Consider the following 26,981-nt stretch of genomic DNA (forward strand, 5'->3'; position numbering starts at 1 on the left):
GATCAAGTAAACAGCTCCTGCAAATCGGCGTGTGGACGCCTCTGTCCAGCACTCTTCTGGAAACTGGCTTAGAAAGTCGCGACCTGGCGTGGTGCTGACGCCATCGCTCAGGCTGAGAGCTTGCTGCGGGGTTCCTGGAGGCGGATGCGAGGAAGAAAGAGGAGAGTGATCTCACGATCCTCGGAAGCTGGATCCGAACCATTTCGCTTGGTGGAAGCAGAAACATAGGTGGGTCTTGGTGGTGGGGCTGAGACGTGGGGCAGACCGGAGCAGGTCTGGGAGGAGACTGCAAGGATCCACCATTTCCCATTTGGAACAGACGACCTGGACAGTGCGTTCATGGTTGCTGTGTCAGAAGACTGCGCTAGGAGGTGTTTGGGTCTGTGATTCCAACTGTCCAAGGGATTTACAGAAGCTCTGCCAAGGAGGTGAGAGCCCAAGATGGCGACTTGGGGGTGGGGGCGGTGCGTGTCTTTAGATTGCCCTGGCCAGCAGGCCTGAGGTGTGAGCTCAAGTTCTAGCCCTTGCCGGTGAAGAATCCTGTTGAGACCAGACTGCAGAACCAGGAATTTTTCACTAGCATGAACCCAGAAATCCCAAACCGCGAGCCTGGGAAAGTGTAAGTTGAAAGTGTAAGTGCTGTAGACTGAAGGGGGCCTGTGACCCACGAGTCCGTACGAAAGACGGTGTTTGTTATCCTAATGAATTGACCCGAAATTCTCACATACTGTTTTTAGACTCTGTCGGGCATTGGCGATTCTGTTCTTTAAATTTACTGTCTCGTCACGTTTTTTGGCTTCCTGTGCACCGCGTAGCCAGCTTGACAGTGGCCAGCTTGGCACTCCAGGTTTGGAGCTCTTAGCAATTCTCAACCTATGGGAAGGGTCGCATATTAGACATCCTGCATATTAGATATTTACATTACGATTCATAACAGTAGCAAATTTACAGTGATGAAGTAGCAATGAAGATAATTTTATGGTTGGGGGGTCTCCATAACATGAGGAACTGTATTAAATGGCCACAACATTGGGAAGGTTGAGAACCACTATCTTAGAAGGTTTTGTTTCGTTTTTTGCAAATGCCAAGTCACCAGAGACGAGAATATCTCTTAGGAGATTCTAGTATTGAAATAGGAACGTTTTCTTGAGAACAAAATAGAGGGTTTCAAGTTCTGAAGGGGAGGGTGTTTCATCAGTAGGAATTCCATCACCCTAGTGTGGAGGAAGACCTTAATAAGAGACTAGGAAGCGCTGAGTCCTGGTAGGGAATTAGCTCTGGGTCCAAGCCTTAGAATGCTGCCACCTAACTCTACAGAACTGCAGGGCCTTGTGATACAGGTCCCTTTGACTAAAACTGTACTTTGATTAACAGGGTCTGCCCACATTTTCATGGCAGAGATTGCATAATTGAAAGTTACCTGTACATCATGATGTTTCAGAACAGTACAGTGTCCAATTTGGAGTCCTTCCCCATTACCTCAGTGCTCAGCCTACTACGTTGGTGGCCAGTACAGGGAAGGATTGCTGAGCTGTTAATGAATTTGCCCTTTAGACCAGAATAGGAAGTATGTTTATTGAGTATAATGCAATAGAAGAGCAAGCAATTATAGTACCACCTGCCTCATAGGCTAATGAGCTGTGGGTGAGGTTGGAGACAGGGGATATACTTGTTCAGTTAGAGGGAGATTCTTTATGTGCATTTCTCTGGCATGTAATACATGATGTGCGAAGATCAGTCTACATGAGTCAGTGTACATCTCTAGGGCGTTAAGCAAGAGCTACTGTGAAGGTAATTCCAGCTGTGTTTCCATCTGTGTAATGGCCATGCAAACAATCTCAGTCCTGTGAAGATTCTCTAGTGGGGACCTGCTCCACAGCAGGCAAGATCTACTGTTAATGACCTTCCCTCCACAACTAGTGCATTTGAGCAGAGGCAGAGTGAAGGTGAAACTTTTAGCTTTGCATGACCTAAGCAATTACTGATCCCATTGCTTAGAACAATTTTTGGGCAAAGCTACTACCTTCTCAGAAGCTATCAATATATGGGTGGTAGTCGGGGCCTTGATCCTCTTTAGGTGGTTGAGGTTGTCGCTCTTCTACCAGCTTAGTTGAAAAAGATAGGCAAGGACCTGGGGAATATGTATTGGATCTGGAAGTTGTGATATAGTGTGGAGAGGTGCCCTGTCACACCTGACTGAATCAGTGGTTGGTAGGTTTACTTTTCCTCTTCCCTCACTGTTCCCAGTGTGTGAGCTCTTTTAATTAATTTTGTATGTTTGAGTATATTGTCCACATGTATGTCTGTTTACCATGTGTAGCTGACAAAAACCAATGTTTGTATATTTTCTAATACTGATTACTAGTTACCATGAAAATGCCTTAGATTTGTGTTTTTCTATTTTTGGTGTTGAAATCCAGTGTCCAAGTGTGAACTGCAAATGCTTTACCACAGAACAAGGTGACTGGTTTTCAAATACTTTCCAAATACTTTTTGCTAAGCTTCCTATCCCTGTTATCATTAATACATTCTGTACATTATATAACCTTAAAGGTTAAACATAGAAGTGTTTTACTTAATGCTAGCATTCTGTAAACCAAAATTCATAAGAATGAAAATAATAGGAATCAGTCTCACTTTCGTAAAATGAAGAAAATAGATCACATTAAACTTGTGCTCTAAACCTATACATGCAAATACTACAGAATGCCACATTGCCATGAACCTAACAGCTTCTCTGTTTAAAAGGTTAGACGCTCTTTTGCCAGACAGTGCTGGTTTGAATAATGTGACTTCAGCTATTCCTACTGTGGTTTTCAAACCTTAGGCATCTGGTTACAGAATACTTTTTACTGTGTTTGTCATGCTTGGAAACTATTTCCCATTATATGTTAAAATAATTGAATTCTAAATTATTAGATGTATCAGTTTTTCTTGTACAACAACAAAAATATTACTTTAAAGAACAATTTGATTTTTTTTTTTTTCACATTCCTCTAGGTCAATGTCTGGACTGGTCTCAGCTGGGAAATTGCTGTCTTTTGTTGCCTTCAGTGATAAATGAGGTTTGAGTCATCAGTGCTTTGAGGCTGTCTCATTCTGGGTGTTCCGTCTCACATCCAGGGGTTCCTGCAGAGTCTCCTCAAGGCTTTATTTTCATCAAGCTGCCACCAAGGTTCTTCACAACACATTTGTGTCTAGTAGGTGAGCACTGGTCAGGAAATACTTTTCAAGCTTCGGTTGTCTTCACATTTGCTGAGTTCTCTTGGTAAAATGGCTCATTATTATTCGTGGGAATGAAATCAGGGTGTGGATACATAGAGATGCCCCATTTGGAAACATTATTGTAACAATGTCCTATAAGAAATGGGCATTGTTTAATTTCTTCTTACTGTATAAGCATGGGCAAAACAAATCTTGCAATGTGCATATTTTCCATGAAAATGAGCTGTACAGCCGGGCGGTGGTGGCGCACACCTTTAATCCCAGCACTCGGGAGGCAGAGCCAGGCGGATCTCTGTGAGTTCGAGGCCAGCCTGGACTACCAAGTGAGTCCCAGGAAAGGTGCAAAGCTACACAGAGAAACCCTGTCTTGGAAAAACCAAAAAAAAAAAAAAAAAAAAAAGAAAGAAAATGAGCTGTACAAAGGAAGAAGTAGTATGAGAAAGTGCTCATATGGAGCCCATTTTGGTGGAATAATAGAATATTTCAATAAAAAACAGGTGCATTTCTGTGTTAATGGTAAGAGCAAACATAATGACTTCTGGTTTCCTTTTAAAAAGGGAATGTTAATTATTACTAATATGTTCATTACTTGCTGATGTTTGTACTCATTAGTTCAGCCATAACTGTCATGTGTAATGGCTCTGAATGCACTTGTGAGTCCATTGCCAATGCTGTCTTTGTTGCACTTTCTTGTGAATGGGACTGTTTTCTTTTTTAAAAAGAGTTATTTTTGTGTGCATTGGTGTTTTGCCTGCATGTATGTCTGTGTGAGTGTGCCAGATCTCCTGGAAATGGAGTAACAGACAGTTGTGAGCTGCCCTGTGGGTGCTGGGAATTGAATCTGGGTCCTCTGGAAGAGCAGCCAGTGCTCTTAACCACTGAGCCATCTCTCTAGTCCCTAGGAACTATCTTCTTACAATTTTAACTTTTCTTCTTCTTTTTCAGCTAATTGTATAGTGCTTTGAGTGGAAACTCTAGGACCAAGCTATGAATATCCTCTCCCTCTCATGACTCTACACTAGTCTCCTTTTCTCAACTGTATCTCCAATATCATCTGTGTGTTTCCAAGGGCAAAATCATGAACAAGCAACTTGCAAACATCATGAATGAATATGGGGTGAGTTGTTTAGTCCCCATTTGATTACATATTGTTATTTTATTCATATCTGTTGTTGCCCCGTGTCATGGAGATCCTGTAGCTTTGGATCTGAAGGACCGGCCCTTTCATATGCTCCAGCAGATCATAGGTGGGGTGGGTGTTGGTGTAAGATGAATTGTTAAATGGTCTTATAATAAAAAAAACAGAGCCAGATATTAGGGTGAAAACCGAGAGATCAGAGGAATAGGACAAGCCACAGCCAACCTCATCTTACTGACACCTCAGCCTCCAAAGAGACCTCCTTGCTGTATACCCACTCCTATATGCCTTTCTATTCTGCCATCTCACTTCCTCTGTCTGCTCAGCTATATCACTTCCTGTCTGTCTGTACAGACCTCCAGACCTCTATGGTTAGTGCTGGGATTAAAGACGTGAGCCACCATGCCTGGCTCAGTTTCCAGTGTGGCCTTGAACTCACAGAGATCCGGATAGATCTTTGCCTCCTGAATGCTAGGATTAAAGGCATATGCTACCATCGCCTGACTTTTATGTTTACTGTAGTGGCTGGGTTTTCCTCTGATCCTCAGATAAGCTCTTTATTGGGGTACACAGATAAAATACCACCACATGTTGGGGTGGGCCAACTCATAGCCCTGGTTCTGGGTCTGGATGGTTGCTGGATTGGTCAGCCCACCAGCTCTCCCTCATTTTCACTACCAAGGTGAATTTCTCTAGCACTGCCTGGCTAGTTCATCCTGTGCAGCAGACAGCAAGGGGTGGGGCTAGTTCTTCTGCTCTCATACCCTTGGGGATGGCTCACCCAAACCTACAGCACAGGGGCAACTCTACTGTACTGCCCAGGTGAGGTGCAGGACCTGCTCGCTCTCCCTAATGCTGCAGCCGGTGAGGGGAAGGACCAGTTCTCCCTAGTGTTGCAGCCAGTGAGGGGCAGGGCCAACTCTGTGCAGCCTAATCCTTGGCCTTTGGTGGTCACAGGAGCCACAGACATCAACAGAGACTGTGGCTGCAGCAGGGACACTGACTCAGACATGGGCCCTGGCAGCAGCCCAGGCCCAGGCATCACCATCGCCCCAGGTAGCAAGCAGGGCACCTATCTCAGCCTGCTGCTCACCATTTTTACCTCTTCAGATCTGCCTCTCTCCACAGGACATGAACCATTCTGTCTCTTTCTCCCATACCACACCATGTATTTATTCACCATATAGTGCCCAATGCCGGGTGCCTTTTGGCCTGGGGGGGGGCTGAGTTTTCTCCTCTCTGACAAGGGCAGGCAGCCCCAGGCAAGCATATGGGTCTCCTCCTGCTCAGTCTTTTTTTTTTTTTTTTTTCCCCAGAGACAGGGTTTCTCTGTGTAACAGTGCTAGCTGATCTGGAACTCACTTTATAGATCAGGCTGGCCTCGAACGGACAAAGACCCACCAGCCTTTGCCTCTTAAATTCTGGGATTAAAGGTGTGAGCTACCATCTGCTGTCCCATTAAGTTTTAATGGAACTATTGCTTTCTTTTTATGACTGTGGCCTTTTAGTACCAGAAATGAAATCGAAGTAAATTCTTTAAAAAATATGTCCTTAGAATTCACCAAAATCCGTTACACAGAAGCCACCCACATTAGCAACCTTGTTTCATTGTGTCTAACTAGATCAATCCTGCTTCCCTCAGAAAGGAGAATATCTCTTGGATCTTGTATCTTTTTACTAAGACATTGGGTTGAATTCTTCCAGTGAACCAAATTTCCATCTCAGTAAATCCTACCTGTTTATTTTTCCTAAATACTTGAAATTTTATCATCCTTTATTAGTATTATCTTTCTACTCTCATTTTTTTTTAAGGTAGAGATAGGTAACTAGGTAGTACTTTGTACATTTCCCCAGGAATTTGCTTAGGTAGACCAATGAGATACTCAGTTGCGCTAACCATTTTGTGTGTCCTGTTAGGTAAGAATTTTGGTCATATCCCTGTTTACTTTTTCCATATTTTTGACCCATTTCTGACAATACGTTTATGATTCCCCTTCACTCCCTCATCAAGTGTTGTGGTGTCCTTCTAGCTTGAATTTCGGGTAACCTTTAGACCTCACCTTATTTGCAATGACAGGGTCATGGTCTATAACTTTTTATTAAAATAAAATCCCATTTCTACATAACAGATTATATTTTATTTAGCCAGCTATTCTTCTTGAATTAGGCTTTTTGTTGTTTTGTAGCATGATAACTGGAGAGCAACAACCTATTGGAAAGGACTTTTTGTTGTTGTTGCTCATGGTAATTGAAGGCTGAGTTTATGGTGTCCTGGTCTCCTGTCCTGGAAAAGAACATCATACATCATACTGATAGGTATGAGTGGCTTTGAAGCTTATTCTTCTGGTTGTAGAAAGCAATCAAAGAGGCCAGAAAGGGCCAGAGACTATAATGTACAAGCAAGGACATGACCCCAGTGATCTATTTCTTCTAGCTGGTCCCAACTTCCTGAAGTTTTCTTCACTTCTAAAAATAATGTCACCAGTTTATGACCAAGCATCTGGTGCATGAAAATGTGGAGGATCTTTCATATTCAAACTATGGATCAAAAACCATCCTAAAAATGTGACAACTTAGAATAGTTTATAACTGCTGGTTCTGTGGTAGGGATTCTCTGCTGGCTGGCTTTAACTCAGTGTTGCAGTGATCTGGCAGCTGGAGTGGGTCACTGAAAGCAGAACTGGGATGTTGTACAAGAACACTCACTGTTGCCTGACAGTGGGCAGCTGTAGGAATTTCCATGTGTCCTAGGAAGAAGGTTCTTCTGGATTTTCATTGTGCTTCTTTGGTTGTCTCAGGATATCTGGATTTCCTACCCAATGCCTAGCTTCCTAACAGAGCTGTGTTGTTGGGGGCACGAGATGTGTTGTTGTTTTACTCACAGAGAAGCCCCAGGAGAACCAGGAATGTTAATCATTGCAGGAGTGTCTCCTCAATGGACGAGTTAAAAACCAAATACCACTATTCCATCCAGAAAGCTGAGTGAGAGTGGATTTTGTTAATGACCTGGTGACCTTTTTCCTTTCTTTGGAGGCAGACCTCACCCACCTTTTGCTACAGAGACAGATCTCACCTAGCTTTTGCTATAGAGGCAGAGGGTTGCCCAAATTCACCAGAATGATTATTCCAGACTCTTCCCTCCCTAGTTAGCAATCCTTAGGGAAGATGTTCCATGCACTTTATAGCCTGCTCACCTCTATGCTTTGGTCAGAGACCAATCTAGATTCTAGGTCTTTTAGCTATAGAACTCACCCTCATGGTCACATGTACCTTGTAAAGGAGTTTCTTTGTAGTCACACTTTGAGCTTTATTGTGCACCTGGAATTGGATTGATTGGACCAATTATTGCCTAGAAACATTTTCCCAGATTGTACTGTGTTTTAAATATGCTGACAATGAATACCTGGCATTTGACTCCCCAAAGAATCTGTACCAGGTTTTTTTTTTTCTTTCCTTTCTTTCTTTCTTTCTTTCTTTCTTTCTTTCCTTCCTTCCTTCCTTCCTTCCTTCCTTCCTTTCTTCCTTCCTTCCTTCCTTCCTTCCTTCCTTCCTTCCTTCCTTTCTTTCTTTCTTTCCCTTCCTTCCTTCCTTCCTTCCTTCCTTCCTTCCTTCCTTCCTTCCTTCCTTCCTTCCTTCCTTCCTTCTCTCTCTCTCTTTCTTTCTTTCTTTTCCTCCTTCCCTACCTCTCTCTCTTTCTTTCTTTTCTTTCTTTGAGATAGGGTTTCTCTGTGTAACCTTGTCTGTTCTGGAACTTCTTCTGTAGACTAGACTGGCCTCAAACTCAGAGATCTACCTGCCTCTGCCTCCTAAGTATTAGGATTAAAGGCATGAGCCACCACCACCTGGCTCCTGTTTTCTTTCTTTATTTTTTGAGCTGAGGACCGAACCCAGGGCCTTGTTCTTGCTAGGCAAGTGCTCTACCACTGAGCTAAATCACCAATCCTCAGTTTTCATTCTTACCTCTTCAGTTGTTTGCTTTCCTGTATGACACCTGCAGGGACCCCCTCACTGTGTGACTTTTTGCAGCCTTGCCTATGAATTTTCGAGATGCTACCTTTGCCATGTTTCATTGATCAAACTAGTTGCTACAGATAAGGCCTAAGAGGATTTAGTTTCCACCAAAGATGGAAGAATTGCCCAGTAGTTGTGGCCCACTCCCAAAAGTCAGTATCCAAGTTCACTTCAGTATTCTTCATGTATACTTGCTTAGCTCAAAGGTTATTACAAAGTATAGTATTTAATTTCTGAATATTGAGTCATTCCTAGACTCTTGATTTGATACTGATTTCTTATTTATAGGATTTATATTCAGAGCATATATGGGATTTTATTTTAGGGATTTGTGTTTTGGGTCAACATAATGTTCGGTTTTGGTGAATTTTCTGTTTCTTCTTTAACACTAAAGTCAAGATTTTTGTCATCAATATCTGCCTTCTTCTTGACTTTGTAGCCTATGTCTCATTAATTTCTTTTCTTTTCTTTCTTTCTTTTTTTTTTTCTTTTGGTTTTTCGAGACAGGGTTTCTCTATGTAGCTTTGGAGCCTGTCCTGGAACTCACTCTGTAGCCCAGGCTGGCCTCGAACTCACAGAGATCTGCCTGCCTTTGCCTCTCAAGTGCTGGGATTAAAGGTGTTTCTTTTGATTTCTACCTAAGAACTGAACTCAGGTCCAGAATACTTCTAGCCCTCAATTGTTGAGCAGAGTGTGTGGTGTATCTCTCTCTCTCTGTGTGTGTGCTCTGTATGCTAACTTTTTATTTTAATTTCATTGATTTATTCTTTGATTCTTTTTTTTCTCCCATTGCTGTATTCAATTTTTGTTTTTCTGCTCTCAAAAGGCTCAAACTTAGATTACCGATCTTAGCTTATTTTTCCTAATATTTTATTTCATGCATCAGTTTCCCTCTAGTAGCAGTTTATGCTGTAGTCTACAATTTTTATCTTACTCATTTTTTTTAAAAATTCATTTCAGAATATCCTTTTTTACATTTGTGTGTGTGTGTGTGCATGTATGTTCAAGCACACACACAAAAGGGTACAAATCAGAGGAACATGTAGGTCCAGGGAAGGAATTTAGTGTGTAAGGCTTGATGACAGGCACCTTTAACTGCTAAACCATTATGCCATCTCTCCATTTCAAAATATTCTAAAACTTTCTTAAAGAGATCTTTTCAATCCAATCTTTATCTAGTAGTAATTTGTTTAACCTTAGTCTGTTTGGAGAGCCTCTACCTGTGGAATAGGAATTTCATAGCAAGATTTTTGTTCGTTTGTTGTGTGTGCATGCGTGTGTGTGTGTGTGTGTGTGTGTGTGTGTGTGTGTGTGTTTCCTCCTCTGTATCTGAAAAAACTCCCATGTCTCACTCTCTATTATTCCTTCTGACTATCCCATAAGCCTTTCTAGTTTTTCTAGGGGATGGCTGTTGAAATCCAGATCTGCTCAGTTCACTTACCTGTTCTGATACAATTTCATAGTATTATACTGTAATTTTGTAATTAGTAGGTCTTACAAATAACAAGTAATAAGCAGTTATTTGTATGGGCAAGGAAATATTGGAATGTCAGAGTACACACCTTTAATCTGTAAGGAATACCATTTGGCATATAAAGCTTGCCTATTGCTGCCATGAGGACCAGGCTCCAGCATCTCAAGGATTGAGGAGGAAGCCACAGAGTTGGTGAACTAATAAAGTATGCCTTTAAATCATTTTCCAAGATATTTTTACCTCAAAGTCAATTAACAAAAACATTTTAACCTAACCTCAAGTCATTATTTATTTGAAGCTTTGCTTTAGTTACAATGTACACTAAAAACTTTGAGCACATCTTCCAACATTAAGGTTAAAAGAATTTAAGCTATCTAGGCTACTGGGACTCAATTGTTTTTCTTTCTTTCTTTTTTCTTTTTTTGAGACAGGGTTTCTCTGTGTAGCTTTGGAGCCTGGCCTGGAACTCACAGAGATCCACATGGCTCTCTGCCTTCTGAGTGCTAGGATTAAAGGCGTGCACCACCACTGCCTGGCTTCAATTGTTTTTCTTAATCATTAACCTAAGTCACTAATCAATGTCTATAGCACTCCTCAAGAGACATTTTCTTGTTCTTATTTTCTATCCTCTGCAGCCCCTGCTTTATTAGGGGCAGGGGCAACATTGTATCTTACTTTTACCTATATTAGTTTTCCCACTAAGCTAACCTTTATCCTAATCTCTTACTGTATTTATTAAAGACTGTCAATCATCAAAATCCTATTTAAGCCAGGGTACACGCCTTTAATCCTAGCACTGGGAGGCAGAGCCAGGCGGATTTTGTGAGTTTGAGGCCAGCCTAGTGTATAGAGTGAGATGTAGGACAGGCTCCAAAACTACACAGAGTAAACCCTGTCTTGAAAAACAAACTAACAAACAAACAAAACAACAAAAATCCTATTTAAACTAATAAACTAATATTTTATTGTGTAAAATCATTGCTTTAGTTACAGTACAGTTTAGGAGAAAACCATCTTCACAATAATCCACAGGTAAAAATGCCCAGCAGAACAGGATATTTCCGTGAGATAATCACACCACATTAAAGGCAATGGGGATCCCCCCATGCCCATTCACACCATGCCAGATACCAGTGAAAAAATGGCAGCAGCAAACATATAAAGGCATAGCAGTAGCAAGAGACATATTGGGGCTGAAGCCCTTGGGTCCTTTCCTAGCCAAGATATGTCTAGATATGTAAGTACAGAATCATTCATTTCATAATCAGTTCTTCAATTTTATGTTTTCCTGTTGTCACAATACAGGGAGGTTCATTCACCTATATGTGATACTATGTATAGGACTATTACTATGGAGTGTGGTTGCTTGTGTGATTGAGATAGAGAAGAGTTTCAGCCATGCCAGGTAAAGCAAAGGTTATACTTTCAAAGGTTCCTGAGGAAGGGGAGGTCTTGCAGGAAGCAGGTTGGTTAACATAAGAGTTATGCTGCATGACTTAGTGACAAGGGTCACTCTATCTTTGGGAGTGGTGATTGTTAGATTGTTATTGCATGACCCATACAACACGACAGTAGTGAGGCTGCCTCCAACCCTTAAGAGGGAAAGTGAGGCCTGGGTATGTTCATGCCTCACGTGCAACCCTATGTGATTAAGGCCTAGTTACCTGAATAGCCTTGGTTCTCTTACACCAACAGTGAAGTCTTTAATCTATAAGGTAATCATTGTCCTCCATTCATAAGTCAATAATATCAGAATAATTCTTTGATATTTCTTTTTCTTCACTATATAAGCAAGGGAAATTATAATGTAACATATACATGAGAGCCTTCCACTCCTTAAGAGAAGCTGGGTCTTCAAGTTCCTGTTTATAAGCATAGAGTAATTGACTGAGGAGAAATGTGCTGTTGCAGGATTTGGTGTCATTTGAGGATGTCACTGTGAACTTCACCTGGGAGGAGTGGCAGAATCTTGATGATACTCAGAGGGTGCTGTACAGGAATGTGATGCTGGAGACATACAGCAGCCTGGTGTCCCTGGGTGAGTAGTCTCAGGAGCAAGCACTTTCAGTATAGTAAATATATGAACAAATGTGAGATCTAAAGCTGTTTAGGGGTAAGGTTCTAGGCCACACATTGTGATTGTTCAGTGCTCTCTAGTGAAAGGTCCACAACAAAGGTTGCACAGATCTTAAAACCTGTTTTTGTCTTTCTGCAAAGAACCTTTATAGCAGAAATTTTCTCTAAGTCCTACATTATTTCTTTTTAACAGGACAATGTGTTCCTAAACCTGAGTTGATCTTCAAATTGGAACAGGGAGCAGAGCCATGGACAGCAGATGAATCTGCAAACCAGAGTCTGCCAGGTTAGTCATACTCTTGGACATGTCTAGCATAAGTTGGCCATTTTACCAATTTATCCCAAGTTCTATATCTGAGGGTGCAAACTTGTTCATTACATACTCGACAAGGAGAATTCTCTTGAATATGTACCTACCTTTCATTTGATGAAAATTTTCCAAGAATTATACCTGAAGTCTAACCTTTGACGTCTGTTTTTTGATTATTTCCTCTGGTATTTCTTTTTTCATAATTTCAGTTGTCTCTTACACTCCAATCTCATGGGGATTTTGTTTTCAGACATTTTTTCATGTGTTTGTTTTTGTTTTAGCACATTTTAATGAAGCAGATTTCAAGTGCTGGTCATTTTATATATTGTACATCAATATACAAATTGTACAAAAATGTAAGACTAATGTCCTTACTTCATGGACTTAACACTTTGGTAAAGGACAGATAAGTTTATTTACACTAAGGAGTCACAACTCTATGTAATGTTGAACCAGAGTATAGTGAGTAACAGATGGTGTCTAAGTTATAGAGTATTTTACTTAGGTAGTTGATAAGAAAATAGAGAAAAAGATCTAAAAGTTAGACTTGTGAGGTATGATCTAAGAAATCAGAAGGAGGACCCAGCATAGGAAGAGGTGTTCTGACTTAAGAATCAAGGAGAAGTGAAATAAGTTTTCATATTGAAGAACTCAGCTCCGGGTGGTGGTGCATGCCTCTAATCCCATCACTTGGGAGGCAGAACCAAGTGGATCTCTGTGAGTTCAAGGCCAGCCTGGTCTACAGAGTGAGTTCCAGGAAAGGCACAAAGCTACCCAGAGAAACCCTGTCTCAGAAAAACCGAAAACCCCAAAACCAAAAACCAAACCAAACCAAACCAAAAAAACCCTCAGGTTCTTTTTTTTTTTTCAAATGGGGACTACAGTCTGAGTACAGCTAGACACTTTAGAGATGACATACAACATACATATTTCCCCAGGGTGGAGGTGGACAGGTGTTTCCTTGTATTTATTATAGTTTTGAAAAGGATAGTACATGTTGTTCAGTTAAGACCTCAATTACTGGTATCTGTTTTGTGTGGAAGTGGAAAGGAAGAAATTTCATGTTTGAAAAACTCACAATCCATGACTACTCCTGAAGTAGTAATTCTAAACAAACTAAGATGCAAATTCATGGCCATAAGGGAAGCTTCAGGTTAGGAAGCTGTCCTTTGGACTTCTTTCATAATCTGGAAAGAAGATGTTCTAGAAATTATTGCCCATTTTAGACCAGAATAAAGAGAATGCCAGAAAAAAAAGGTCACAATTGTCATGTATAAAAGAAAATATGAGAATAGAACAGTGTAAAAAAATGTAACCATTATCTGAGTGGAAAAGTATGCCTAGCAATGAATCGATATTTTTATTTATTTATTTATTTATTTGTTTTTCAAGACAGGGTTTTGCTGTGTATCTTTGTAGCCTATCCTGAAACTGTCTTTTTAGACCAGGCTGACCTCAAAATCACAGAGATCCTCCTGCCTCTGCCTCCCAAGTGCTGGAATTAAAGGAGTGCGCCCCCACCACCCACCCAGCTTGATATTTTAACAAAATATTTCTTCACAAAAATAAAATAAAGTGAGAAAAAATATGTTAACTTATTAGTATGTTTCAGTATGTTATATCTAAAGTTTAAAAATTAATACTTAATATGATCTTAAAACACTATGCTAGTAAGATAGGAAAAATTCCTTAACATGAACATGAGAATTCCATTAAAACCTGAAGTGTAATTCACAGAAATGATTTTTTTTTTTTTGGTCCTTTTAGGCTTCTACAATGTGGATGACAACCTCACTGAACACCAAGAAACATACTCAGGGAGCAAATCTTGTAAATGCTTTGAAAGTAAAAAAACCTTTACTAGCCAATCAGACCTTAAAGTTCATCCGGGGACACATAACCAGAGAAAAGCCCATGTATGTATTCAGTGTGAGAAACTCTTTAGCACTAAATCTTCCCTTACTAGTCATCAGAGAATTCACACAGGAGAAAAGCCCTATGGATGTAGTAAATGTGATAAAACCTTCAGGCAAAAGTCAGCCCTCATTGTACATGAAAGAACTCATACTGGCGAGAAACCCTTTGAATGTTACGAGTGTGGTAAAGCCTTCCAACATAACTGGTATCTCAAAATGCATCAGAGAACTCACACAGGTGAAAAACCATATGAATGTAAAGAATGTGGAAGAGCATTTCTAAAGAAGTCATACCTCAAAATGCATCAGGGAACTCACAAGAGTGATAAACCATATGAATGTGAAGAATGTGGAAAAACCTTCCATAACAGGTCTTATTTCAACATGCACCATAGAACTCACACTGGTGAGAAACCCTATGCATGCAATGAGTGTGGGAAAGCCTTTTACCAAAAGTCAGACCTCAGGAGGCATCAGAGAATTCACAACAGTGAGAAATTACATGAATGTAAAGAATGTGGAAAATCCTTTCAAAATAAGTCATACCTCAAAACTCATCAGAAAGTTCACACAGGTGAGAAACCCTATGAATGTAAAGAGTGTGGAAAAGCCTTTCAAAACAAGTCATATCTCAACAAACATCAGATAATTCATACAGGTGAGAAACCCTATGAATGTAATAAGTGTGGGAAAACATTTCAGTGGAAGTTAGTCCTTAGTAAGCATTATAGAATTCACACAGGTGAAAAGCTCTATGAATGCATTCAGTGTGGGAAAATGTTTGGCTACAAATCATCTCTCATTGTACATGAGTTGATTCATTATGGGGAGAAACCCTATGAATGCAATATATGTAGAAAAACATTTTCACAGAAATCAAACCTAAGTAGGCATCAGAGAACTCACAGACATGGGGAAGTATGATGATGATGGGTATAGAAAGACATTTATTTAAGCCTCAGAATGCTTCAAATACTACAACCAAGAATTCCCTTGAGTGTGTGTAGTATAGGTGTTCTTTCTGTAAAACAGCTCTCAGTTCACATGAGAGAACCCTCACAGGGTTGAGAAACATTAGGAACATATTGAATGTGAAGGAAAGTTTCACCAGAAATTGCCCTTAAAATGTTATGAGAAAACTCACACAAGAGGAAATTTTTATAAATGTAATACATATGGGAAAAGGTCCCACACTACAGGTCTAAACTTGGAATGCATCTAAGTATTTACATAGGAGAAAACATGAATATAAAAAATATAGAAGTTTTAAACATGTTTTAAATATATCTAACTCATATTGGAGAAAACCTCAATGAAAGTCATAAATGTGGAAAATACATTTTATAACTGAGAAAAATATATGAATAAAAGTTGAAAATCATTTTGGCATCATTCATGCCTTAATATGCATGAGAAAGTCTGCACTGGCAAAAGACTCTTGTAGAAATGTAATCATTAGAAAACTGTCTAAAAGTCACTCCTTGTTAAATATGAAATAATCCTGTGAGTAAAATCTCTGTGAATGGAATAATCATGGAATCTGTCCAGTGGAAATTTCCACACAGCATGAATCAGAGAACTCAATTGGAAAGGAATGCCTATAATGGTGAAAGCCCATTCATTAACCATACATCACACCTAAGCAAGTATCAGACAGCACAATCAAGGAAAAGTCTTATAGTATTGAACAGCATCAGGATATTTAGAAATTAAGCATTGGCATATATCACAAACTGTGTATAATGGAATAATACTGGGTAGCAGAGTGGCTATGCCCCCAGAGACCTTTTTCTTATATCTCTGGACCTAGCCTGCAATTCTCAGCCTCACTATGGTCATTATAAGTTAAGTGAGTTTTGCTGGGAGACTGTGAATTCAGCTGATATGCAATATTTCTAGACTTGGCAACCCAAAGAACAGCAGACATTTTTTTCCAGTTTATGTCAAAGTGAAGTGAAGGTAACCCCTCCCCCCGCTTTTTTTTTTGAGACAGGGATTCTCTGTGTAGCTTTGGCACTTTTCCTGGAATTCAATCTGTAGCTCAGGCTGGCCTCAAACTCACAGAGATCCGCCTGCTTCTGCCTTCCGGGTCCTGGGACTAAAGTCATGCACCAACACCGGCTGGCCCAAAGGACATTCTTACAAACACTGAGGAAAATTTATTGGGATTAAAGAATTGGTTGAAGAAAACAGAGATCTTTCACCTTTGTCTTTGTGCCCTATGCCTGGCACATTAGTATGAAATAAATATTTGTAATATTTAGTCTTCCCAAGTGTGATCTGTTTTCATTGTACTACTAACAGGTCACTCTTGATAATTCATTTTATGAATACAGAGAGTCTTTCTGAGAGATGTGAGTAGCCTTTTATCAGCATATTCATACAGAAGAGAAGCCTGCTTAATCATTCGTCATTTCCAGCTTAATTCTAGAAGAATCAATTGTGGAAAGATCACAATGAATCATTTTTGGGATTTTTTTTTTTTTATCATGCAGGGGTATCTCACTAAAGAAAAAATAGATCACTGTCAAATATTTCTATAGTATTTTCATTTTTCTTTTCTTCTTTTTTTTGTGTGTTTTTTTTGAGACAGTGTTTCTTTGTGTAGTTTTGGCACCTGTCCTGGAACTCACTTTTTAGAGCAGACTGGACTTGAACTCACAGAAATCTGCCTGGCTCTGCCCCCCCCCCCATGCTGGGATTAAAGGTGTGTACCACCACCACCCTACTATTCATTTTTATAAAAAATTGTAATGAAGAGAGACTTACCAACTTATGTATTATACATATGGATACAAGTAATGTTAAACATAATTACTTTAACAACAAATATTTGAGTATTGACCAGGCATAAAACATGAGTGGTGATATAGTCTGTGAAGGTACATTTGACTGAGTCTGGAGACATTCTTGTTTATTTAACTGGATGTTGGGAGCTGCTGATCATCAGCTCCTGGATAGAGGCCAGGGATCTGATACATTGCTTAAGGAACACTGAAGAGCCTCCTCAGGTTAGAAATTTATGTCAGAAATTTCTCTTAATGACACCTTAACTGTGACATGATAATACATACAGCTAATATAATAAATATTGTGACAAATAGTGTGCTCTGTCATTTTCTGTTGCTGTAACAAAACACTTAATGTTTAGATCTTTACCAGGAGATTAAATTTATTTTGATGATAATTTCTTTTTTAGGTTGAAAATCGAAGATCAGGTAGTTTCATCATTTTAGCTTCTACCTTGGGCCTGCTTAGCTGTTTTACAACATGCTGAAGAGTTGTAAAGGGAACAAGCTCTGTGTAGAGAGATAGCAAATGTGCTTTGACCCTGCATTAAAAGTAACACAAAATTATGGGAGTAAGCCCAAGATTAGCACTAATCCCTTTTGTGGCATTTTCCCTTGATCCAGTTCCTCTTCCTCCTTTCCTTGCCATCTGGCAGAGGTTCACTCACCTTTCAACATTACCACACAGTGGGCCAAGTTTTACCTAGCACATACAATTTTGAAAGGAATTTACACTAACTTCTACTGCAAGGTAATGCTGTTTTAAGTATGACACATAGAAGAATTATACTATACATTTTCTACTAAAGAATGTAAAATTTTAATTTATATAAAAATTTTTGTTGTTGCTTTGAGACAAGGTCTCCTTATTATGTAGCTTTTGCTGTCCTAGACTTGCTATGTAGACCCATCTGACCTTGAAATTTGCTATGTAAATTAGACTGACCTGCAACTCACATATCTACTTGTCTCTGCCCCCCAAATCTGGGATTAAAGGTGTGTGCCAACATTGCTAGCCAGTTTCTATTTTTATTACCTAAATCATAAGTAAAACACATACCCCCATGTCTTCACTGTGCATAGTTGCACCCAGTAATAAAAAAAGCATTTTTGTAGACATGTACAACCCTTGCACATTACTTTGCACAGATTAACTGTTAATTAACTCAGACAGCTGTCAACAATGGTAATATTTTATTTCATCCAGTTAAATGCAGTCTCTGGAAGATGAATTTCTAATTTAGAAATTGGTACCTGCACAGGTATAGATATGTATGCCAAAGGATGTGTGATGAGTTACTCTGTATAATTGAATCTCCAGTTATGGAATGCTAGGTGCATGCCCACTAATAGCTATTTAATTGGTAAGCTTTGTTTCGACTACACTTTAATGAAAAAAAGAGATGTATTTACTTGACTTTACATGTAAGTGTTTTGCCTGAATAAATGTACATATGTTATGTATGTCCACCACATGCATGTCTGGGGCCTGAGAAGGTCAGATGAGGTCCTAGATGAAAAGCCACATTCATTTTTTTTTTTTTTTTTGGTTTTTCGAGACAGGGTTTCTCTGTGTAGCTTTGCGCCTTTCCTGGAACTCACTTGGTAGCCCAGGCTGGCCTCGAACTCACAGAGATCCGCCTGCCTCTGCCTCCCAAGTGCTGGGATTAAAGGCGTGCGCCACCACCGCCCGGCTCGCCACATTCATTTTTATCCCATCTCTCTTGCATTTTGAAAGATCATAGAGAATGTGGGATGGCCATGTAAAAACTTTAGCTACGATTTCTCAAAGACAAGCATTACCTGGGGTAAGCCTTTGCCTCTTCCCCTACTTTTTTTTAGGATGACTGTACAATGGAGTAAAATGAAGCCTGTTTTAAAATCTGCCCACAAAGATATATTTTACAAAACATTACTGTGTTCCAGCAATATATACCACAGGGGTTTTAATGGGAAACAAAAATAAAGTTCAGAGATTCTAGCCAGGGAAACAGGCTAACTATGGATCATCACTTCTCCCTCCTCTTCCAAATCCAATCCCCTAGTCTCAGCTCAGGCATTGTAGCAGACCATCTGCTGTAACCTTCCCTTCCTCTCTGCCCCCACCTCTAGTGGATTACACAGATCTTCCCCTCCAACTTTCTTTCCTGCTTCTAATCACATTATTCCAGCCTCCAAACACCAGCATGCATTCCCTAGGAACCCTTCAGTGAAGCCTGCCAGAGAAGCAAGTAGGCTAGGGAAGCAGGCAGGCTAACTGAAGATCTTCAGTCTTCTCTCCAAATCCAATGCCCTAGTCTCAGCCCAGCTCTGTAGCAGACTACCTGCTGTGGCCTCCCTTCACTCTCTGTCCCATTTCCCAGGGCACAAATTAGATTCTGGTGGAACACCTGCTTTTCTCCATCCTAAGAACTTCCTTAACTCTCTTACACCAGCACACCCAGCACTACTTATCAGCTCCTGGTACTTAGAAACACATTTTACCCAGAATATTTTCTAAAATCACAGATTGATATCATTAAGTTTGAAATTACAAAAGGAAAAGCAGGAATATAAGCACACCACAAATTATTTAAAAACAGTGAAATATTGTAGCAAAAATTCCTTTTATTTATTTTTTTAAGAAAAGTTTTCACTGTATATCCTAGGCAGACCTTAAACTAAAACTCCTCCTGCTTTAGCAGGTCATCCTCTGGTACTCTAAGGATTAAAGGTGTGAGCTACCACAGCCAGCTAAGCATGACCTCAGGAAACTTTGTTGTGGAGATTTGTTTGTGGATACTGGCCATAGAGTTAAGTCAATCTTCCATCCATTTAGAATACTGCTATTTACAGGAGCTCAAGTACAGCAAGCATCAGTAAAAGCAACATGGAAGGAAGTGGGTATGGTCTTTAGAAAGTATATAAGGACATTCCAGGGGCCAGACAGCTTCATTCTTCTCTAGACCAGACAGAGTGAGTCTCCATATCTTCTGACTCCTAGACTGCTAGATCTATCCACTCCACACATTGGGGATCACACCCCAGAGCTGAGCTAATATTGCTGTGTCTTCTCAAAACACTGCTGAGACTGGAGACTATTTCTTGGGTGAGTGCATAATTTAAGATTGAAAGTCAGTGTTTTCTATTTTAATTTATTACAAAACTGAGGTTTCTGCTTAAAAATGCTTGAAATTTGTCTATTTTTCAAAAGAGATTCTGCTCCCATTTGGTCATCTTGTTTTGTAAAAATACTGTGAGTTACAGCTATAGATGATTGTAGTTTATCCATTCACAGTGTTTCTTTGCTCTGATGTTCTACCTTTCAATTTTGTTCTCTCTCTAAATTTTAGGAATATTTATAGAGAATTTCTGTATGTAGTTCATAGATGTGAGATTAACACCTCTAAATCAATTTTACATGTATAATATATGAAATAATTGCTCTGAAGAGATTGATGATTACTAGCATTTAGAGATATATTCTATGAGTATGATGTATTAAAGTGAAAACTCATTATTTAGCAAAGGAAAATATTTTAGTATTTTCTGTTGTAAACTATAGGAAAACATTACAGTGTGAAATAATGCTTGATAATAGTTTACCATCTTTTAAAATCTGGCTTTTCCTGCTATTGGTTGATTTGCTAGGTTGGAAGTATACATGTGATGAATTTAGAGAAAACTAAACACAATATTCTATTCAGAAAAGTACATCCTGGTTATAATCTGGTGCAATTTTTAAATTCTGCATTCAGTTTTCATTATTTCTGTGAATTTATAAATTATTTTGGAATGAAGTATCAGAAGCTCATTTTTTAGTAAAAGTGGGGACCTGTATGGCCCTGGCTCCAGTTTTGGTTAACTGTTGCCTTGCTTGCTGACCTTGACCTTGATATCCTCCCTAAGCTAATTCCCTGCTGAGTTCTACCCTCCTGAATGCTTAAGGCAAGTTCCTTGTCTGTATATCCTGCATATTGGGCATAAACAGCTTACTTGCAAGATTGTAAAACATCAGTAGCACCTTCTGCCCTATAGGGTTCCCCCATTGTGCTGTAAGCCTGTATTTAAGACCTCTTTCCTCCTTCAATAAACAGCATTAGGCATTCAAAAAAAAATGAAGTATCTAGTATACAGAAAAAAATACCAAATGGGGGTGATTACGTAAGTTAAGGAAGGGAGCATTGGAGTCTCCATCTCTTTTCTAAAATAATCTTGACAATGAGTATTAGTATTATTTTCAAGGTAAATAGTACTACCAGCTAAAGCCATGGACTCAATTTGCATCAGATCTCACAAGCTGAAGTTATTTGGGGGATGTTTATCTCAGTCAATCCAAGATTCTTTATTTGTGTAGATGTTCAAAGAGAAGGAACAATGGGTACCTGTTGATTAAATAGGAAATTCTGCTGTAGTCATGAGAGCCTCATTTATGCATCAAGGTTCATCCAATAAACTGAAGCCACGAACTGTATCTTTGATAAACAAACAAGTTTCCACAGAGAGTACCCTAGATTTCAACTTGATGGGATTTTGGATAGATATGGTAACCTCGGGATGTCTGTGAAGGATTATTGGGGGGTAGATTCACTACAGTTGGTAAGATCCACACTAAATGCTCATGAGGTCACTTGACCATTCCATGGGTTGAGGTCTCAAAGTAAGGAAAAGGGAACAGGAGCTGAGCAGCAAGAGTTCCTTGTTTTCTTCTTGCTGATTTTGGATGCAATGCGACCAGCTCCCTCAAGCTACTGCCACCATTTCTTCCCCATAATGATGGACATATCCTTGAATTATGAGCCTCCCTAATTCTTATTCTTGGTAACTATTTGCATCAGAAAGAAGTCAAGTAACTAATGTTGCCTTCAAGTGTCGAGGGGTGGGACAGGAGGATGTGAAGGACTAAGATGCTAAAATCAGAAATGAAGCAAAGCATTTACTAGGGACCATGTGAAATAGGGAGTGTTTTCTTGGATAGCCAACAAAGAAGGGTGTGTTTAACCTACCTATGTCTGTAGTGAAGGGCATACATGTGGACTTGAAGGAGTTTGATCACTCTAGTGTATATTTATTTATAAACACTTGGAAAGCATGTCTCAGACCAGCAACTAAGACACTAATTTGAATGAGGTCTCCAAAAAAGATGCAGGTGGAATGGCTCAGAAGGACATCAGATTAATCTATATTTCTGTCAAGAAGAGTGAAACAGGAAAGATCAGCAACTGCAATCCTATACTTATGTTGATTTTTTTGTTCCTGAAAAATGAAGCCTGCTTTGCCATACACAGAATTAAATCACAACTTGCATCAGTTTTTGTGCTGTTTCTAGCTTCTCTGGAGTCGAATAATAGTAATTCTGCTTTTCTTCCTTCAGAAAAATGGAGTCAGACATTTCACAAGCCTTCCAGAAAGAACTCACCTGCTTCATCTGCCTAAACTGCCTGACAGATCCAGTCACCACAAGTTGTGGTCACAGCTTCTGTCGAGCCTGCCTCCAACTTTCCTGGGAAGACTTCCAACCTCCTGTCCAATGCCCTATGTGTAGGGAACAATATCAGAAGGAATTGAGAACCAACATTGTTTTGAAGAAGTTGGTGACCATTGTCAGACAAGCCAGCCTCATGAAGGACCTAAGCTCTGAGGAGCAAAAGTGTGTGACCCACGAGGATACTAAGAGGATCTTCTGTCCTGAGAACAGGCTCTTCCTCTGTGAACTCTGCTCTAACTCCCATGAGCACAGAGGACACAGACACTGTCCCATTGAAGCAGCTGCTGAGGATGAAATGGTGACTGATGTTTCTGAGAGAACTTGCAAGCTGGAGAGAGGTAGGCTTAGCAAACCACAGGAAGATGCTGGTCCTCATTAGTAACAAGCCACACTGTTTACAGAATGGTGTAACTTTAATAACAGCTAATGAAGAAAGGGTGATTAGGACTGTAAACATCAGTCCTTTGGGGGACCGATGAGTGTAAAGATCATTTGTATTTTATGATACTTTATGCCCAGGTCACTGGAAAGTGCAATACTAACTTCTTATCTTTTAAAAGTGTCTATGACTGGAGACTAAATTAGAAAATGTACATTGGACTCAACTAGAGAGAAGCATCTGGTACTCTCACTACATTAATTGTATTAATTGCCCAAGAGTTTGTCTATCAGTTATATTTTCCAAAATTGATATTCATTGTTTTTTTTTTACAAGATAGACTTTTGAAGCAAATGGCATCTTTATGGGAGAAGGTCCAAGAAAATCAAGAGAATTTAGAGGCAGAGAACAGAATAAGAAATCTCTGGACTGTGAGTATGAGAACCATGCTTAAAATCTGCTTGATGCAGATATTTTCAAAATTTGCCATTCATGATTTGAATATAAGGCCTAGGATAGGGTACTTGGAATATGTGTCCTATTCACTTTTAAATCTTAGTGTATAATATTTCCCTGTTCTTGGAAAAAATGGTCTGCCTCTTGCAGAAGCGTCTGGGACTAATGAGTGAATTGCTGACAGTTCTGCACACTGCATTAGACTCTATGACTACACCATGAATTCTAATTACTACATGCAGAGTTTCATGACTTTGTGAACATATGAATGATCATTCTTTTTTTCAGGCACCTCTGCACCTCTAATATAAGTGTAAATGCATCTTAGGGTTGGATTGCCTGTGTAATCAATAAAGAAGAAATAAATGGAACCAAGGCATTTACATTTTCTGAGGTGTGAAGACAGTCAATCATAGTATATGCATCAGAGTTATACAAGTCATTTGTGGAATTTAAGCATAGGAGGATGGAATGAGGGAGGACAAAATACTTTGCAAATATGATTGGGAATGTGTTTTTTTCTTCAGTACTACTTGACTTTTCGGGAAGAAATGATCAGGACAGAGTATAGAAAGCTACATCCACTCCTCTGTGAAGAGGAAGAGAAACACATCGAGTCTATGAGAAATGAAGGCCAATGTGTTTTAGAGAAACTCAGGACAAGTGAAGCCATGGTGATGCAAAAGAGTAAAGAACTAAGAGAAATGTATCAGGAGCTGATGGCAATGTCCCAGGAGCCATATGTGGTCCTGCTGCAGGTGAGCATGGAGGAGTGCAGGAAGAGGCTTTATTGTCTTAGTCCCACAGTGGTGATTGTTATACTAAGATAGCTTTCAATATTCCCTACACTTTTTATGAGAGTTTTCTTTTCAGAAATTTTCTGGAGAAACAAAATTCTGTAATAATCTTGAAAGAACCAGCTTTTTGAAATTATGTCAGTTGATTCTCCAGGGATTATGTCCTAACTTTTGTCTTTTGTGCCTTGCTTCTCCAAAAACTGAAATTCAATGGTTTAGGTTTCCAATATTTTTTACCTGTACTTGTATATTGTGCATATTTAATGTAACCCATGGCTTAATTTCTTTTGTTTGAGTGTTGTGTTTTTGAGAGTCTTTTAGGAGTTTTGCATTTTGAGATAGGATCCTATTTGGTAGTACATAATACCTTGCAACTCAGTAATGCTCAGGCCTCTAACCCTGCAATTCTGAAATACACATGTGAAGCACCATGCAGGGGTGAGGCCACCCTTTTGAAGTATCCTTCGCTAAAGTATCCCTATGGCTTGTAGAGAAGCTCAGGGAATGTTACCTTTGCAGACAGGTGGGTGATCAAAAGCAATGTACAGTCGATACCCATATCCTTCTCAAATTTGACTCTCCAGTTTGATTTCATCAAGAATTGAAGATCTGCTAATCTACTTGGTTGACATTATCTTAAAACATGAATATAATTTCCCAGGATAGATTCGTGTGATGTTGACTGACATTTATATGAACTTTAGAAACAAACATTTTATTTCAATTCTTCAGATATCTAATCTTGTTTTGTTTTCTTTGCAGCGTTTGGAGGACGTGTTCAGAAGGTAAGTTTAGCCATCAGTGCAAGTCAGGACACCCTGAAATATGCTGTAAAATTGTCCAAGTTGCCTTAGGAAAGTGCAGATGTCTTTTATATAAAAAATACTAAATTGTTTTTGTGTGATGTTTTTGGGATTTTTTTATTTGTTTTGTTATTTTTATGTGTGTGTGAATGTGTGTGCATGTAAATGCACTTGTGTGCAGGTCAGAGGATAACTTTCAGGGGACAACTTCTCTTTCCCTCAAGGGTTCCAAGGATTGGACTCAAGTTGTCAGGGTTGTGTAACCTGAGGTGTTTGGCTGAACTTGGAATGAACCTTTTCCTAATCACTGTGTGATTTCTTTAGCACCACACACATCAGTATTTTCTTTTCCTTGCAGGAGTGAGTCAATACAGCTGAGCATGCCACAGCCTATTAAGACAGAACTCAATGCTCTACTCATCACTGGACTGACTGAAAGTTACAACCAGTTCCAAGGTGAGTGTCTTCACTAATAAGATGATGAGAGGTATCATCTTTGCAAACACAAATATTTTAACTCCCCAGAAATATGTCTAGGTAAGTCAAATCTATTATTATTGAATCACATGGTCATCTTACAAACAAACCAACAAACAGAAATGCATACTTATATCATGTTGTATGTAATAGTTGCAGAAAAGAGACTATCAGTTGTTCATTGAGTAGAATGGTTATTTCACTCTGGACAGTATGATTCAAACCAAGTGTAGCCAGGGATGGAGATATTTGACTATTTTCTTTTCAATGTGTTAGAAATTAATTTCTTAATTTGAATTTTACTCCATAGATTAAAAAATACACAAGATAAAGAGGTGCACACCAGTAATCCCAGCATCAAAAACCTAGTGGGAGGAGGACTGCCAATGAGTTTAAGGACAGTCTGGTTAACATAGTGAGTTTCTTGCCAGTCTAGGACAAAGAGCAAATCCCTATCACAAAAGGAACCAAACAAAAACATAAAATAACTAAATAGACAAAGCCATGTATCATGAGAAATGAAAATAAACCAAATTGATAGGACATGAGGCAGTGTTTAAATCCCCATTTTACATCAAAAATGTCAATTGTAACCTCACAGAGAAAGAGTATCAGAGGAACCAGAGGTTAAAGGAGGACAAATACATTGGGGATCCACTTCTAGAGCATATTTAGATTCTCCTAGAGTATAAATATGCTCAGGTAGATGCAAATGAAAACACCAATATGAAAGTTATCACTACTTATATCTACATAAAAATGACTTTTCATGTAGATCCATGAGCACAGCCTTTGCTCTGGCCCTTGCTGCAATGCACACATCTTCCCTTAGGCAGGTGTTATTAAAAGTCACCTGACAGAAGTAGGCTGAGGCTACCTCCTCTACGTTATCTAAAATATTCAAAAAATTAGAGCATGCTACCATTCTTTTCTGTGGAAATCCTTGACATTGGTTTATTTTAGCCAAATTAATCCTCAAGTCTTAGCATTCTCTTTTTAAAATCCACGAAGACTCTATGGACCGCTCTCACCCGAGAATGCAAATTGTCATTTTACCTAAAATGTTGTTTCTTCCCACAGTGCTCATTATCTTTGACAACTTAGCCATGTTGCATTACAAGATGAACCTATTTAATGCCATGAGAAGATTGAGCTTCAGACCTCACCATAAAGATACACCTGAGGATTCTGTTGGATGCTATTTGGCTTCCTGGAGGTCACAGAGCTTCATCTCAGGGAAATATTACTGGGAGATTGTTTTGAAGGACTCTTGGGACTGGGCTGTAGGGGTTTGTAAGGATTCCTGCTTAAGGAATAGAGACCAACTGATTGAATCTGAAGTGGCATTTCTTCTTGTGTATGTGAAGGAGGGTAATCATTACAGCCTCCTCACCACACACCCAGTATTCCAGCACTATATAGAGAAGCCACTGGGCCGAGTTGGTGTGTTCCTTGATTGTGAGGAGGGATGTTTAAGTTTTGTGAATGTTGCCAAGAGTTCCCTCATACACAAGTACCCTCCTGGCACCTTCAGTTACCCTGTCTGGCCTTTCTTCTCCAATGGGCAAACTGCAGTCCAGTACCAAGTGATTTTTAAGTCCTCCCTACTGTAATGTTACCTCATTTATTGCTACTAAATATTAAAATACTATTAAAGAAAATA

The 26,981-nt window shown here is 39.4% G+C and overlaps 1 protein-coding gene across 10 annotated transcripts; it reads left to right on the forward strand.

Annotated features, from left to right (window-relative positions):
* On the forward strand, positions 1 to 26,981 carry LOC114697304 (zinc finger protein OZF-like). Of its 10 annotated transcripts, none has more exons than XM_028875552.2 (11): positions 1 to 228; positions 3,001 to 3,204; positions 4,171 to 4,342; positions 12,118 to 12,210; positions 14,002 to 14,150; positions 22,293 to 22,744; positions 23,122 to 23,216; positions 23,769 to 23,999; positions 24,801 to 24,823; positions 25,200 to 25,297; positions 26,399 to 26,981. In XM_028875552.2, the coding sequence occupies exons 4-11, from the start codon at positions 12,184 to 12,186 to the stop codon at positions 26,929 to 26,931; spliced, it is 1,608 nt and encodes a 535-aa protein (XP_028731385.1). In that variant the 5' UTR covers positions 1 to 228; positions 3,001 to 3,204; positions 4,171 to 4,342; positions 12,118 to 12,183; the 3' UTR covers positions 26,932 to 26,981. The 10 variants fall into 10 exon arrangements, with proteins under 10 accessions (XP_028731385.1, XP_028731395.1, XP_028731388.1 ...); XM_028875555.2 differs by having other exon boundaries at positions 141 to 228; positions 3,124 to 3,204; XM_028875551.2 differs by lacking the exon at positions 1 to 228 and adding an exon at positions 342 to 428.

This window comes from Peromyscus leucopus, chromosome 7, assembly GCF_004664715.2.
Source record: "Peromyscus leucopus breed LL Stock chromosome 7, UCI_PerLeu_2.1, whole genome shotgun sequence".
Taxonomy (NCBI): Eukaryota; Metazoa; Chordata; class Mammalia; order Rodentia; family Cricetidae; genus Peromyscus; species Peromyscus leucopus.